Source organism: Drosophila biarmipes, unplaced genomic scaffold, assembly GCF_025231255.1.
Source record: "Drosophila biarmipes strain raj3 unplaced genomic scaffold, RU_DBia_V1.1 ptg000005l, whole genome shotgun sequence".
Lineage (NCBI taxonomy): Eukaryota > Metazoa > Arthropoda > Insecta > Diptera > Drosophilidae > Drosophila > Drosophila biarmipes.
The window spans coordinates 4,675,740-4,693,359 of NW_026114527.1; the positions used below are offsets into that span (position 1 = coordinate 4,675,740).

A 17,620-nucleotide genomic window follows, 5' to 3' on the forward strand; every position below is an offset into this window, starting at 1 on the left:
ATAAAGATTGTTTAGTATATCTAGATGATATTATAATTTTTGCTAATGCCAATTTAAAATTACAATTAGATAAATGTAAATTTACGGAAAAGGAAACCGAATTCACATTGTCATATAGTAACCACTACAGGTATAAAACCAAATCCGAAAAAATAAGTGCCATCATAAATTTACCCGTACCAAAGACCCCAAAGAAATTAAATCATTACTAGGACTGTGTGGACTTTATCGGAAATTTATACCGAAACGCATCAAGCACCACTTTCACCAAAGGTTTGCAAATAATTATTTGCAAGCCACGTCTAATAAAGTGCAATTTTTGAAAGACAATTTAAGGACTTATACAAAACGCTTGGAGATCGCTTTAAAGCTGCAGGAGACTATAATGCCAAACATGCGCGCTGGGGATCACACCTTGTGACTCCCAAATTAAGGCTATTATACAGTACAATCATGAAACCGAACAATAAATTTAACTATGTTTCCCCTGGCATATCCACATGCTGGCAAACAGACCCCAGGAAAGTTTGAGACTTAATAGATTTTGCGGTGAGAAAAAACCATCCCCGCAATATAATAAGCGACGAAGCCCTTTGGACCTGTCGTCAGACCATTCGCCATTACTAATAACTCTTTTTGTAAGCTCACATATCTCATTAAGCCCTCACTTCAAGATTGAAGCGCATCGACTGTTCTACCGATACTCTTGAAGAACTATTCGTGAAGGCATCCACCCCAAAGCAGGGACGTGCAATCCAACCACTTAAAAAGTAATCTGCAAATTGAAGGGCTAGTCCTAGAAAAGAGGCGCCTGCGACGTGCCTGGCAAACCAACAGATCGCCGTCATTAAAACAACATCTTAAGGAAGCCACTCGCACACTAAATCGTGCTCTAAAGTAAGAAACAGAAAATGCACGGCTGCGATACATTAAAAAAATTTCCGCCAACCAGTACAACACATCCTCTTTGGAGGGCTCACCCAAATCTCAGCTCTCCGATTGAAACTGTCACAGTCAGCTGGGTCCACAGCGACGAAGATAGAGGCGAAACTTTTGCTTCACATCTCAGAAACGTCTTCCAGACGAACCCTGCTACTGGTTCATTTGTCCTACCACAAAGAAGACCTCAAAAAGAAAAAATGCGTTAACTGCCAAGGTAACAAAACGGCAAACTGCAGGGGCGCCGGAAGTATTTTTTGGCACGGCCGCAAGGTCGTCATATGGTCAACTAAATACCTAGAAGGGCTTCTCATACGCCGATACGAATAACAATGTGGAACGGCAATGGCATTCCACGGCACAACCTTGAAGTAACACAGTTCCTGAATGATAATCATATCGACATTGTGCTACTGGTAGAGACGCATCTCATAAACAAATACAACTTCCAAATAAGAGGCAACACTTTCTACCACACAGACCATCCAGATGGTAAAGGCCACAGCGGAACCAGCATTCTAATCAGGGCATGCATCAAGCACCACTTTTACAAAATAGTTGCAACTTATTACTTGGAAGCCATGTCTATCAAAGTGCAGTCAGGCACCGAAAACCTCACCATAGCCGCTCGAATGTCATTTGGCCTTTAAAATGTCCCCGCTACTTTCCAAAGATGTATGAACAATTTATTAGAAGATTTAATCTATAAAGATTGTTTAGTATATCTAGATGATATTATAATTTTTGCTAATGCCAATTTAAAATTACAATTAGATAAATGTAAATTTACGGAAAAGGAAACCGAATTCACATTGTCATATAGTAACCACTACAGGTATAAAACCAAATCCGAAAAAATAAGTGCCATCATAAATTTACCCGTACCAAAGACCCCAAAGAAATTAAATCATTACTAGGACTGTGTGGACTTTATCGGAAATTTATACCGAAACGCATCAAGCACCACTTTCACCAAAGGTTTGCAAATAATTATTTGCAAGCCACGTCTAATAAAGTGCAATTTTTGAAAGACAATTTAAGGACTTATACAAAACGCTTGGAGATCGCTTTAAAGCTGCAGGAGACTATAATGCCAAACATGCGCGCTGGGGATCACACCTTGTGACTCCCAAATTAAGGCTATTATACAGTACAATCATAAAACCGAACAATAAATTTAACTATGTTTCCCCTGGCATATCCACATGCTGGCAAACAGACCCCAGGAAAGTTTGAGACTTAATAGATTTTGCGGTGAGAAAAAACCATCCCCGCAATATAATAAGCGACGAAGCCCTTTGGACCTGTCGTCAGACCATTCGCCATTACTAATAACTCTTTTTGTAAGCTCACATATCTCATTAAGCCCTCACTTCAAGATTGAAGCGCATCGACTGTTCTACCGATACTCTTGAAGAACTATTCGTGAAGGCATCCACCCCAAAGCAGGGACGTGCAATCCAACCACTTAAAAAGTAATCTGCAAATTGAAGGGCTAGTCCTAGAAAAGAGGAGCCTGCGACGTGCCTGGCAAACCAACAGATCGCCGTCATTAAAACAACATCTTAAGGAAGCCACTCGCACACTAAATCGTGCTCTAAAGTAAGAAACAGAAAATGCACGGCTGCGATACATTAAAAAAATTTCCGCCAACCAGTACAACACATCCTCTTTGGAGGGCTCACCCAAATCTCAGCTCTCCGATTGAATCTGTCACAGTCAGCTGGGTCCACAGCGACGAAGATAGAGGCGAAACTTTTGCTTCACATCTCAGAAACGTCTTCCAGACGAACCTTGCCACTGGTTCATTTGTCCTACCACAAAGAAGACCTCAAAAAGAAAAAATGCGTTAACTGCCAAGGTAACAAAACGGCAAACTGCAGGGGCGCCGGAAGTATTTTTTGGCACGGCCGCAAGGTCGTCATATGGTCAACTAAATACCTAGAAGGGCTTCTCATACGCCGATACGAATAACAATGTGGAACGGCAATGGCATTCCACGGCACAACCTTGAAGTAACACAGTTCCTGAATGATAATCATATCGACATTGTGCTAGAGACACACCTCTCAAACAAATACAGCTTTCAAATAAGAGGCTACACTTTGTACCGAACAGATTATATAGATGGTTAGGGAACGCATCAGGGACCACGTTCACCAAAGGTTTGCAAATAATTATTTGCAAGCTACGTCTAACGAAGTGCATCAGGCATCGGAAACCTCACCATAGTCACCATAATTTCTGAAGGACAATTTATGGTCTTCTAAAACTCGCTTGGAGATCGCTTTATAGCTGCAGACCATTCGCCAGTGCTAATAACTCTGCCTCAAGGCACACAAAAGCTGATGTCGCACAGAACCAACTGGTTAAAATATAAAAAGTATGTAAGATCTCACATTAAATTACCCCCTCACTTCAACATCGAAGCGGACATCAACTGCTCTACCGATATTCTTGTATTCGTTAAGGCAGCCGCTATCTCAACACCCATCTTAAGGAAGCCACTCGCACACTAAATCGTGGTCTAAAGCAAGAAACATAAAACTTTCGCCAACCAGTACCAAACATCCTCTCACATTAAATTACCCCCTCACTTTAACATCGAAGTGGACATCAACTGCTCTACCGATATTCTTGTATTCGTTAAGGCAGCCGCTATCTCAACACCCATCTTAAGGAAGCCACTCGCACACTTAATCGTGGTCTAAAGCAAGAAACATAAAACTTTCGCCAACCAGTACCAAACATCCTCTTTAAAGGGCTCACCCAAATCTTAGCTTTCTAATCGAAACAGTCACTCCGATAAGAAATTCATAACTCAAAATTCAAAGCAAATTCAAAATTCTACATCTCAGAAACGTCTTCCAGACGAACCCTGCCACCGGTTCATTTGTCCTACCACATATCAAATCTGAATATATTTCCCTACCACCATTGTTTCAGCTAAAAGAGATTGCGAAAGTCATTGGTGAACTGAAACTAAAAAAAGCACATGGCGGTGACCAAATAACCGTAAAAATGTTAATTATACTTCCAAACTTTGCCATTGAGGTTATTTGTAAGCTGTAATGGGATCATAACTCTTGGCTACTATCCAAAAAATAAAAAAAAATCTAATATCATTATGATACCGAAGCCCGGAAAAGTAATCAATTAGTTTACAGACCAATTAGTTTATTATCGTGATGTTAATTATACTTCCAAACTCTGCCATTGAGGTTATTTGTAAGCTGTAATGGGATCATAACTCTCGGCTACTACCCAAAAAATAAAAAAAAATCTAATATCATTATGATACCGAAGCCCGGAAAAGTAATCAATTAGTTTACAGACCAATTAGTTTATTATCGTGATGGTCTAACTAGCATAATATCATATCTAGGAGCACACAATGTTATCCCTGCTTTCGTTTGGCTTTCGTCAAAATCGTGGAACATCTGAACAAGTTAACCGAACTATAACACAGTTAGCGAACCGCCTCCTCACAGTAGTTTACTCTCAACAGGAAAACTTCCGCTAGCCGAAGTTTGTATACCCCTTCAGTTATAAGAAATAATCAATGTTTGTAACACCATGTTCAGTTTTTAATGATTTCTGCTATCTTCAGTGATATTAAAAAACAACGAGGAAGAACGCTATAGTCGAGTGCCTTGACTGTCAGATACCTGTTACACAGCTTAAGGGAGCATAAGGTAAATGGAGCATAAGGTATAAGCAGCAAAGCGATATTTTATCTACCTACCATCTACCGGCTATTTCAGTAAATGTTATGTGGGCGGCAGACAGATTTAAGCGTTTAAACCGTTTATGGGCGTTAGAGTGGGTGTGGCACATTTTTATAAGCAACAAAGCTATATTTAAGGGCGCCACCTACCGGCTGTTTATGAAGATTGTATGTGGATGGCAGATAGGTTTAAGCGTTTGTGGGCGTTAGAGTGGGTGTGGGCAATTATTGTTGTATTTTATTTCTATCATAAAAAATGAAGGCGATACAGATTTTCATAGATTGTGGTCGTTAGATTGTGCGTGAAACAAACTTGTGCTGCGCTGGAAGCCCAGGAATTTGCTCGCCAAGTTCGACTGTTCTAGCTTTTATAGATTCCGAGATCTCAGTGTTCATATTGACAGACGGACATGGCTAGATCGACACGGCTAGTGATCCTGAACAAGAATATATATACTTTATGGATCGGAAACGCTTCCTTTTACATGATATATACTTTCCGACGAATATAGTATACCCTTTTTCTCTACGAGTAACTGACACACAGCCTGTCACACAACCTTTAAACATATACATACAAGAATCAATTTATAATTAGATTGTTTTTACAATATTAATAATTATTACTTTTAAGCAGAGAAGGGCACGCCGTGGCTCAATTTGCTCACACTGCTCAAGCCGAACTGGCGTTGAATTTTGTTGTTTTTTTTAGCCGAACTGCTACCCAAACCGTTAGATCTCGTTTCGTCTCTGTATTACAATATACCTACTATGTATAGCAATTATTCAAATCAATCCGACATAAACATTAAATTCCTCGATCACAAATCTTTCCCACGCCTTCGATCTGCGGCAGACATAAACGAACGTTTAAAAAAAGAGCCCAGCCTGAGAACCCATTTGTCAGCATAAAAGCTTAGGTCAATTCAAATTTATTAAACAAAATATGAAGCCTAGAAACCGCTCATCGGGTTACATATTTGACCGATCGCTGCTCGCGTCGCTGTCACCGCTAAAAGTAATAGTTAAAAGAATAATGCAGTTTGTAAAATCAGTTTAAAATTGGGGATGTAACTTGAAAGAACTTTACCAATAAACAAACAAACAACTTCGGCAAGCCGAAGTTTGTATACCCTTGCAGTTATAAGAAATAATCAACTTTAGAAAATAATTTTTTCATATTATTTTCCCACTAATTTCCCGATTGTTCCTATGACAGCTATATGATATAGTCGTCCAATTTTGAAATTTAATTCGAAATTCAGAACTAATTAAAAAATATTATTTCCAAGCTAAGAAGGTTATATGTCAAAAAGCACCAAAGCTATAGTTTGTTATATATTATTTTCCCACCAATTATCCGATCGTTCCTATGACAGCTATATAATAAAGTCCTCCGATTTTGATAAAATTTAAATCGAAATTCAGAACTAACTAAAAAATGTTATTTCCAAGCTTAGAAGGCTATATGTTAAAAAACACCAAAGATATAATTTTTCAATGTTATTCTACCACTAATTTTTCGATTGTTCCTATGGAGCTATATGATACGAGGTGTGTTCAAAAAGTAAGATGACTTTTCAAATTTCGCGGGCAACATATTTTCGATTATCGATTTTTTTGTTTTGATATGTTGGTACACTCTTCCCTAACATCTGTACCAAGTTTCAATTGAATCCCCTTTTTCGTTTAGTTGTGAGAGGATTTTTTGCTATCGAAAAATATGGATCAAAGGATTTGCATCAAGTTTTGTGTAAAAAATAAAATTAAGTGCTCCGAAACAATTGAAGTGTTGACGACAGTGGCATACGGTGAAACTGTTCTGAGTAAAAAAAATGTGGTACAAACTCTTCCAAGATGGACGGGAAGATGGCAATGACGAACCTCGCTCTGGACGACCAAGCACGTCAACAACTGATAAAAACGTTCAAGAAGTGAAGAAAATGGTTTTGGAAAATCGTCGAATCACTATCAGAGAAGTTGCTGAAGATGTCGGTATATCGCTTGGCTCGTGCCATGAAATTTTTTCAAACGTTTTGGGCATGAGTCGCGTGTCAGCGAAGTTTGTTCCGAAATTGCTGAATTTTGACCGAAAGAACCGTCGCATGAGCATCGCTCAAGAGCTGTTGGATGACGCCAACGACGACCCAGATTTACTCAAAAGGGTCATAGATGGTGACGAATCATGGGTATATGGTTATGATATCGAAACCAAAGCCCAATCGTCACAATGGAAGACCCCTAGGTGAGCCAAGACCGAAAAAAGCACGCCAAGTTCGATCAAATGTCAAAGTTTTGATCACTGTATTCTTCGATTACCATAGCGTGGTGCATTTCTTACCATATGATCGCACGGTCAATAAACAGTAATATCTGGAAGTTATGCGCCGTTTGCGAGAAGCAATACGAAAGAAACGTCCAGAATTGTGGAAAAACAATTCATGGCTTTCGCATCACGATAATGCCCCTGCTCACTCATCTTTGCTTGTTAGAGATTGTTTGGCCAAAACACAACACCACAATAATGCCTCAACCACCATATTCACCGGATTTGGCCCCATGTGACTTTTTCTTGTTCCCAAAACTAAAAAGACCTATGAACGGACGGAGATTTGCAACGATTGAAGAGATAAAGACTGCATCCCTGGAAGAGCTCAAGGCTATACCGAAAATTGCTTATGGGAAGTGCTTTGAGGATTGGAAAAACCAATGGCATAAGTGTATTGTATCTGAGGGGGATTACTTTGAAGGGGACAACATTGATGTTGATAAATAAATTAATAGTTTTTCTTGAAAATACAAAGTCACCTTACTTTTTGAACACACCTCGTATAGTCGTCCGATTGTGAAATTCGAAATTCAGAACTAATTTAAAAATGTTAAATCCAAGCCTAGAAATGTATATGTTAAATAACACCACAGATATAATTTTTTTAAAGATTTTTGTTGTCTTTTATAAGTTGCTTTTTTTATAAGATATAGCCGTCCGATCCGGATGGTTCCGACTTATATACTACCTGCAATAGAAAGAAGACTTTTGGGAAAGTTTCAGACCGATAGCTTGAAAACTGAGACACTGGTTTGCGTAGAAACGGACAGACAGACGGACGGACAGGCCGACATGGCTAGATCGACTCGTCTAGCGACACTGATCAAGAATATGTATACTTTATGGGGTCGGAAAAGTTTCCTTTACTGCGTTGCAAACTTCTGACTGAAATCATTATACCCTCTGAAAGGGTATAAAAATAATAGTTAAAATAAAGCTTGTACATTTAAAACAAAATTCAGAAAGAAGATAGCGAGGGGTCACAATATTAGAAATGCAATAAAACGGTAGGATTCCGTGGACTATGAGATGTGTATATGCTTGCAATTAAAATCAACTCATACAAAATACAATTAAAACTGCCGTCGGAGATTTTTTTGGTAAGCACAGTTTAAGATGGTAGCGAATAAGATTTTGGAACAGACATCGAGGTTAATTTTTTATGATTTTTTTGTTCACTTATTTAGGTCTTATGGTCATATGTGGGCTGTTCTTTTACAAACCAAACGAACTTGGCAAAAAATTCACATTTTTGATTTGCTTGAAACGTTTTATACGTTAACGTTTTAAAAAATAAGTAAACACATTTTTTAGGATTTGAAAAAGAAAAAGTTTTTTTTTTTTGTTTTTTAGTTGTTAAATTCTTAAAGTTTGTACAAAAAAGGTATTTTTTAAAAAGTACCCTCTGTTTGCAAGTCTATATCTCCATTTGTAGTTATCCGATTCATTTCATGTCTTTTGCAGGAAAGCCTAAAAACAAATTTGAAGTATATACATTTTTTTAACTATTGCCGCCATCTCGCTCGCTCTTATGACGTTTGTATCTTTTTTTTGCAACCTTAAAAAATTATGACTAAAATAAAATATTTTTTTTTTTATACACGTGTTTACTTATTTTCTGAATGTTATACGTAAAACAGTTTCAAGGAAATCAAAAATGTCAACTTAAACAAGAAAGGAAGTTAACTTCGGCAAGCCAAAGTTTGTATACCCTTGCAGTTATAAGAAATAATCAACTTTAGTAACAACATGTACAAGTTTTAAGAATTTTTGCTGACTGCAGTCATGTTCGACTAATTTTCCGATTGTTCCTATGGCAGCTATTGATAGTCGTCCGATTTTAATAAAATTTAATTCGAACTTTATAACTAATTAAAAAATGTTATTTCCAAGCCTGGAAAGTTATATGTTAAAAAACACAAAGGATATAATTTTTTCTTATTATTTCACCACAAATTTTCCGATCGTATCTATGGAAGCTATATGATATAGTCGTCCGGTTTTGATAAAATTTAATTCGAAATTTAGAGCTAATTAAAACATGTTATTTTCAAGCTTAAAGGTTATATGTTAAAAAACACCAAAAACATAATTTTTTTTTGTTTTTTCCCCTATAGTTCCTATAGGAGCTATAAGATATAGTTGTCCGATCCGACTGGTTCCGACTTATATACTAGCTGCAATATAAAGAAGACTTTTGGGAAAGAATCAGGCCGATAGCTTTAAACTGAGAGACTTGTTTGCGCAGAAACGGACAGGCAGACGGACATGGCTAGATTAACTCGTCTAGTGACGCTGATCAAGAATACGAGTATAAATACTTATGGGGTCGGAAACGTCTCCTTCACTGCGTTGCAAACTTCTGACTGAAATCATTATACCCTCTGCAAGGGTATAATAAAATGTTCGGTTTGTAAAAGAACGGTCGATGTACAAAAGGTAAAAAAATTAACGTCAAATTATAATAGTATTTAAAAATTTTTTTTTTTCAAAAATGATGAATTTTATAAGAGTGTTATAAAACTATAATAAAAAAGGTGACTCCACCGAAGTGGCACATTTCTTCCCGACGGGAGTGACTTCCGCCATCCCAATGCGATATCGCCAAAGTTACTATTGGAAGTGTCGCCGAATTAACTTCTGGAAGTGTCGCCGAAAGGACTCAGAGAAGTGCCGCCAAAGTGGCACATTAACAGAAGTAGCACAAATAACAGATGCTTGTAGAAGATACCAGAAGGGATTTTCGCCACATGTTTTTACATCTTCGGCAATATTTTGCATTTATTTTTTCTATAAGGTGTTTGAGCGCTTGTAGACACGGTCCTTGGAATATCGGAAATGCTGCTTAGTAATATTATTTATGTCCAGCTCTGTTCACATCAGAAATTTAAAAATATCCATTTCTAAAATAAACAGAAACAATTTTTTTTTTTTATATTTAAAACAAAAATAAATTTGAAGGAAAACCCTTTTATAATTAAGTGGAAAATCTTTGAATGCTTATTTCATTGCAATCGCGACAGGTAATATGGAAATATCTTGAACTACAGCTTTACGTAAATTCGCACTCTTTGTTGAGTTGGATATTTTATTGTGTTATACAATTTAAAAAATTCCGAATGTGTGCTATTTCCTTCATATCGTCCAGAAGTGTCTCAGAAGTTACTTCATCGCGATGTGTGTTATCGCATTACTATCGCTCAGAAGTGACTTAGAAGTGCCTTCTACGCGTTATATGTTTATTTTGTTTTTGTAAAATGTGTACTATCGTCTTTCTGCTTTCCAGAAGTGACTTAGAAGTGACTTTTAGGACGATAGGCCATAGAATTATAGCCCTCACACTTTTATTAAACACATATATACATCTCTGTTACTCTTAAGATACACTATGCTTGTCTCACCCCCTTATACAGTATACCCCCAACTCTTGTAAAATAGGCTAGGCCTGTACAAGATTACTTTTGCAGCGACCGCCTAATAAAAAACACTTAGAAAGTGCCGTCTGCACATAGTTCATAAAACATAAAATACTGTCGCAAAATAACATCTCACCTTGTCTTTTTCGAGTGTAACTCCGGTTATAAAATGTTTCATGCATAGGTACGCAGTTTCCTGCAGTTCCGCTTTATCACTTTCCATGACTTTGAAAATTATATTTATAATTTTCTCTTTGTATCCAATATCACTGATGTAGTGGCATGCAGCTAGCGCTCGCAACGCACTAGTCCTAAGTGGTATAAGATTAGGAACGTTTTTGTAGCAGTCCAATTTCGCCAACGTGGCATCTTCGGCTTCACTTAATGTAAGCAACTCGTGGAAAAATAGTTTATGATAAGTGTTCGTCAAATCTGAAATTTTAAAAATATAAAGAAAAATTTCACTTTAATTCAGAGCTTGTAAAATACGGACTTTCTGCAATGCTGCTTGCAGAGGGTATAATGATTTCAGTCAGAAGTTTGCAATGCAGTCAAGGAGACGTTTCCGACCCCATAAAGTATATATATTCTTGATCAGCGTCACTAGACGAGTCGATCTAGCCATGTCCGTCTGTCCGTCCGTCTCTCCGTCCGTTTGTCCGTCCGTTCCTATGCAAACTAGTCTCTCAGTTTTAAAGCTATCGGGCTGAAACTTTCCCAACTTCTTTCTATTTCAGGTAGTATATAAGTCGGAACCAGCCGGATCGGACAACTATATCTTATAGCTCCCATAGGAACTATCGGAAAAAAATTATAAAACAAATATATCTTTCGTGTTATTTTAACATATACCTTTTTAGGCTTGGTTATAACATTTTTAAATTAGTTCTGAATTTCAAATTAAATTTTATCAAAATCGGACGACTATATCATATAGCTGCCATAGGAACGATCGGAAAATTAGTAGGAAAACATGAAATAAAAATGATATCTTTTGTGTTTTTTAACATATAACCTTATAAGCTTGAAAATAACATTTTTAATTTGTTCTGAATTTCGAATTAAATATTATTAAAATCGGACGACTATATCATATAGCTGTCATAGGAACGATCGAATAATTGGTGGGAAATAATGTGAAACAAATTATAGCTTTGGGGCTTTTTGACATATTATCTTATAATATTGGGAATATAATATTTATATTTTTAAGAATTTCGAATTTAATTTAATAAAATTATTGATTATTTTTTATAACTGCAAGGGTATACAAACTTCGGCTTGCCGAAGTTAACTTCCTTTCTTGTTTTCTTTTCGTTCGATATCAATCTCGGGTTTTAAGAGACTGCAACAAACAAATGTACGAAGGGAACCATGTCTTTTAAATCGAGAGTCAGCCTTTTGCTGCCCAAAAAAAGTAATTTATTTCTTTTCGCGATTGCTTTATTCTGTGGTCCCTTTTCTTTTGAAGAAGAAGAAGCATTACAAGAATATAGATATTGAGAAAAAATAAAGAAAAAATATGTCGTAAATTCCTTTATTTTAAATTATGTACCCGTTACTCTTATAGTAAAAAGGTGTACAAGATTCTTTTTCTGTCTGTCCGTTTAAACGCTGAGATGTCGAAAACTTTAAAAGCTAGATAGTTGGAATTCGGCACGTAGATTTTTGAGGCTCTGCGCAAGTTTAATGCAGTAGTAAGAAGCTTATGCTTCTTGATCCTAAAAAATTCATGATACAGCCGTAAGCCTGGGTCTACAGCTTAACTCCATTGGGGTTTAGGAAAAACTGGGTACATTTTCTCAAATCACAGGTTCATAGAAACAACATTATAACTTGATATACGTTTAACTGCACCAACCCAAGGTAAAGGAACTTGCACATGTACAAAGTATATTACAAGAACTCAGTAAAATAGAAACCAAATTCACAGAAACATGCGACAAGGCCTAGGGGAAAGAAAAAACGGCTTGATGGAGCCAATATAAATAAATAATTTATTAACCAGCTGCTTGACGAAACAAAAACAGAACATAACTAGCAAAAGCTTTTAACAAATATTCATAAGAAGGAAAAAGGAAACAACGGAACAGACTTACGCGTATTTAGAAACCACAACTGATGTCGCAAAACTTAGACTCGGACTAACGTTATTAGGACTTAGAATTCGTGCAGATTGGTTCAATAGTTTGTATTAAAAATTATTTATTCCAAAGAAGATAAACCTAAATATAAATTCATTTTATATATAAATATAAACAACTTTACATGTTGCCATGATTTTTTTAAAAATTGGACAAACTTTAGGAGTAGATTAAACCAAACGGTTTTAACTCTATAAAAAAAAAAACAACTATAATATCCCTAGAAAATTAATAAAGAAATTGTAAAAATTTAACTTTGTCGAGGAGACTATTTTGTAGTAATTCCGTCATGTATTGTTTTTGCAAAAAGTTTTAAGATAATTTTATAATACAATATGTGGGCAAACATTGGTATTTTATATTCTTACACCGCGGAACGTGTAGGTGATGTAAAAACGTTTGTGTAAGACTTTTACTTAGAAGAACTGAATTATCGTGGAAAACTAGAAATGGTTCGAGGGAATTTCACAAAGTTAAATTTCGCGTTCCTGCGTTACAGAAATATAAGATTTAAATTTACTATTGTGTATAAGAGCTATAAACAAAATTTGAGTTTAGTTATGATTTGAAATTTAATTGTAATATTAATTTCTAAACTTTTTTTTTGTTTTGTTTTCACCAATAGGAGCTATAATATTATTAGAAATTCTAAAAGATTAAAAGAATTATAATCAAGTTTATGCATTAACATTAACAAAAAACACCAAAAGTTATAATTTTTTTACAAATTTGTATGAAAACGCTTTTTGACCATTCCAAATACCAGAGGAGAAGCTCATTATAATTTTTTAAACGATCTTTGCGCTGTAGTTTTTTTGATTCGGATTATCTGCCTTTTTTACTACCTACAATATAAAAAAAATATTGGAAAGATTTCATCACTTTAAAACTTCGATAGTAGTTCACATAGAAATTGAAAAATATATATACTTTATTCACATTTTTTTCTATATGTAACATACTTTTCCCCGAATACCAAATATACCCTTTTACTACCTTTTGCCCTTTCTTACATACAAAATACTTGTTACATACATTTTCCCCAAACCTGAGATCGATAACAATTGATATTTTTATATCTTTAAACACTAAAAATAAATGTATAACATTTAAAAAAATTATAGAAAAATCAAAAATGTGAAAAATTTTCTTTAAGGAAATCCATTTGTGTAGTACCAGAACGGTCATATATTACTGCGGGCCAAAAGTAAGATGAATTTTTAATTTAATATTCGCCGACATAAGTTTTTTCTTTTTGATCGTTAATAAAATTTCTATAATTCGTCTAAGAATACATAAATTATCAGCCAACAACAAGATTGTGACCATTGCCCCAAAATTTAAAATATATTCAGCAAAATTTATTCAGATAATAGAAATATTCAACCCACAAACTCATTTTATTTCACTTATGTATCCTGATCGTGCAAATGAAATATTATTTCTAGTAGTGAAGTTTTTTTAAAGGTTAGGCCGAGGTTAGGGTTCGGAACATAAATTTGTATATTACTTATCGTCCCCCTGACAAATCGTTTGTACCCGTCCGTAAACATATCTATTATTGTCTTGATTATCCTTTTTGCTGGGTTTTCTTGCGGTGTATACAATGCAGTTAACTGGTGGTCGATTACGTATCGTTTAATAGTGCCATAGTGACTATAAAAATGTATCATTACTCTGCGCATGGTTTTCCTCAGACCTAGTTGCCCTGCTATGCTTTTCACTTGGCATCCGTCATGACGAAATTTTATGGCGATAAGCCATATCAGGGCTATTACGACGACGAAATGGTACCCTCCTAGGTAAATCATAATTTTTTGGATGCCCCTGTGATAATTCCTGTGTCAAGACGGCGATTTGTAAGATAAATGTTTTTTTCTAAATCCATGTATGCCAGTACTGGTGCTTCTGTAAGTGCTTGTTTAATGGCCTGGGTTGCGTCCGGGAGTTGTTCCAGCTCTACAAAACCCGGAGCAAACCATCTGTACCGCAAGCGACACCAAGAAAATTGTGGACTTTTTTTTGTTGTTCGTATTTAAGCTTTTTCTTGAAGTGGCCTTTTTCCTGGTTATCTTAAGATTAGGTTTTCAAAGTAATCGCGTTACCTCTCGCAATTTCATTTGTTTTTTCGTTTGATTTATTTTTTCTTCTTCGTCTAGGTATGTAAATGCAAATCGATCCATTTCTGGTCTTATTACTGAGTCCAGTGCTCTCTGAAATGTGGCTGGTGTGTTGTGAAGGTGGTAGTGCTTTACCTTCCATTGGTTTAATCCTTGGACTACGACGGTGAATGTAGTATATTGATTACACTGCTTTTCTTTTGGTACTTTTCAGTAACCGCTTTTCAGGTCTAATGTGCTAATGTACTTCGGTTCTCCAACATTTAATCAAATCTGAATAAACATGGATTGACGTAAACTATTACAGAAAATTTGTTTAATATTTTGTACACTGTCATGCTACGCTTCGTCACTGTGTTCTGCCCCACATTGCTTTATTTATAGCTGGCGAAAAAAAAAAACAATTCTTGGAATGTTTTGTCGTACACTAAAATCAAATTTTAGAATTGGATGGTCGGTGTTCATTGGCCTACAGGCACTGTCAGATTTAAGAAGTGAAGTTTTAACTCTCTAGCTTTCACCAGAAAGAGCTGTTTAGTCAGAGTGCTCATTTATTCAGCTTAAGAAAGGTAAAGGGAGATAGATACAGTAGCGCACATAAGTCTACATACGACCGTCCTTTTAAATGTTACCATCCTTTTTTATGTGACCAACTTCTATAACATTTACAGAAAAAAAAATAATGCAGTCTCGTTCTATCTGTTATTGTTATATAACAACCTAACTTTCATTTTTTTTATGCAACTGAAACTATCCAGCTCTAATCCAAAAGCTTAAAAACGGTCCTGACAAAATTGAACATACTACATATTTCTTCCATAGCACTTACCATATATAATAATAATACTAGATTCTATATTATATTTTCTAAATACCTATGTATTATATTGAAGGAAACCTGAAGATATATTTTTATTATCATTGTTGAATTGAGATCCTCTTGGATGACGACTAAACACAGTTTTTAATAAATCTAGTTGGTTCGATAAGATTCAAATTTACTCTTGCTCTGTAAGTAACCGAGCCACCAAGAGTTACATAACAACTAAAGGCGCTTTGTGCATTGGAGATGCGCATTAGAGATGCGCATTAGAGACCCGCACTTCAGAGCTCAGCACGCACAACTTAAGCCCATCTTTCGTCATCGGAGAGTACGCACAATCGGTGCGGCCTATCCCATTTCACCGTTAGAGCCCCACAAAAAGGTAAGCCCCAGCCTACATTCCGTCCTCGGAGCACCCATAAAGCGGAGTTTTGAATCTCAATATGGTATTAGGATGCCCTACAGATTGGTGCGTCTTATAGGAAGCCGTATAGGTAGCGCACATTGGCTGCGTCCCTAACCACCACCCAAAAAGCAGTGCAATATCACAATCGCAGCGCCCATCGACTGCGTCAGCGACTAGTATCGTTTATGGACGGTAAAGTTTTTTATATTTGTTTAGTATTTGTTATGCTTCTCCATTTATTTATTGAATCTTCTCCCATTAGATATTAACAAAAGGTTTATGAAATAACATAATAATCTAATTTACAGTCATATGAAATTTATTGCTGGGATGGGAGGTCGTTGCGTTGTAGGAGGGATCTGCTGGAAACCCAAATCAAGACTCTTGCGAGACAATTGGCGATAGCACGTTTTTTGTTTGTCATTTCATCTTTTAAGGCAAGAATGCCGAGGTCCCGGGAAATTCCGGGGAAACTGAATTACCAGTCAGTCCATTTTGTAAAATTGAATGATGCCATTGTTGACAGTTTTCAACCTTATGAGCTGTAAGGAGACAATTTGTGCATGCTCATACTTGAATAATAGCTTGTTGCCGCGTTTTGGGATCCATTTCTTGAAAACGGCTTCACACCTTTAAGTTATGATTCAGCATCTGTTGGTCTAGTTTTCTTCTAATAATAAAGCACAGAATTGGATCGCAGGATTTTGTGTAGATGTCTTTCGCGCTGTTTCATGTAGTGCTCGAATGATTCGATGATTCCGTTTTGGTACCTGTCTTTTATTCGTTGCCGAGTGTCGTCGTATCCGCCTTGACAGAAGGCCGTATCTGTCAAATAGTTTCCTGCTTCACCGCTTAGTGAGCATTGTAAAGTATGCAGCTTTTTGCTGGCTGAGTATGGTTTATTGTCCACATATAAATCGTGAAACCGGGGATAGTCGCCATTAATGCCGGAAATACTGCGGCGAGTATACAGGTTTATACAGAGGCACAGGTTTAGGCTCATTGGAGCAACGTTTTCTCGATGCAAGGCCATATAACAAGGGCAGTCCGATAAGTACTTGGCCTCACCGCCCGATGGCTTCACTATCACAAGCGAAATTTACTATCGTATAGTACATTCTCGAAATTTCAGCCGACTCGGACTTGTAGTTTTGTTGCGTGTGGAATCGGACGTGTCCGCGGATTTTAGAAAAATGGAGAAAGAGCAATATCGATCTAAGATTCGATTCTTATTTTTGGAAGGGAAATCGCGCATCGAAATCAAAGAGCGCTTGAATGCTGTGTACGGTGACTTTTCTCCTTCGATGGCGACCGTCAAAAATTGGTTTAACGAGTTTTAACGTGGTCGCAAGTTGTTACTTGAAGAGCCACGCCCGAAAACGGCTACCATGGAGGATAACGCGACAAAAATCCACTCTCGTATTGGCAACTGCCGATTTAAGATACGCGAGATAGCTGAGACAGAAGGCACGTCAAAAGACCGCGTGGGTCATATCCCGCATAAAAATTTGGGCATGAGAAAGCTGTCTGCGCGATGGGTACCGCGTTTGCTTACTCCGGAATTGTAAAGAAGAAGGCCTCCCCCGCTACTTTGGAGCTGTTAGCGAATGAGGTTCATTCCGATGTTTTTCTTATTATTAAGCTGTGTGTTTTAAATGTAAACCTAGAGTCGAGGATAGACTCTGAAATTTTCAGATTATCCGCTTTGCTTATACT

The 17,620-nt window shown here is 36.6% G+C and overlaps 1 protein-coding gene across 3 annotated transcripts in view; it reads right to left on the minus strand.

The window, feature by feature from the left end:
• Positions 1-17,620, minus strand: part of LOC108036172 (transcription-associated protein 1) — a 223,684-nt gene that overhangs the window by 58,684 nt on the left and 147,380 nt on the right. For all 3 annotated transcript variants that reach the window (XM_050889734.1, XM_050889733.1, XM_050889735.1), the window contains one exon: positions 10,548-10,843. In XM_050889734.1, coding sequence (XP_050745691.1) covers positions 10,548-10,843 — 296 coding nt within the window. The remainder of the gene's footprint in view (positions 1-10,547; positions 10,844-17,620) is intronic.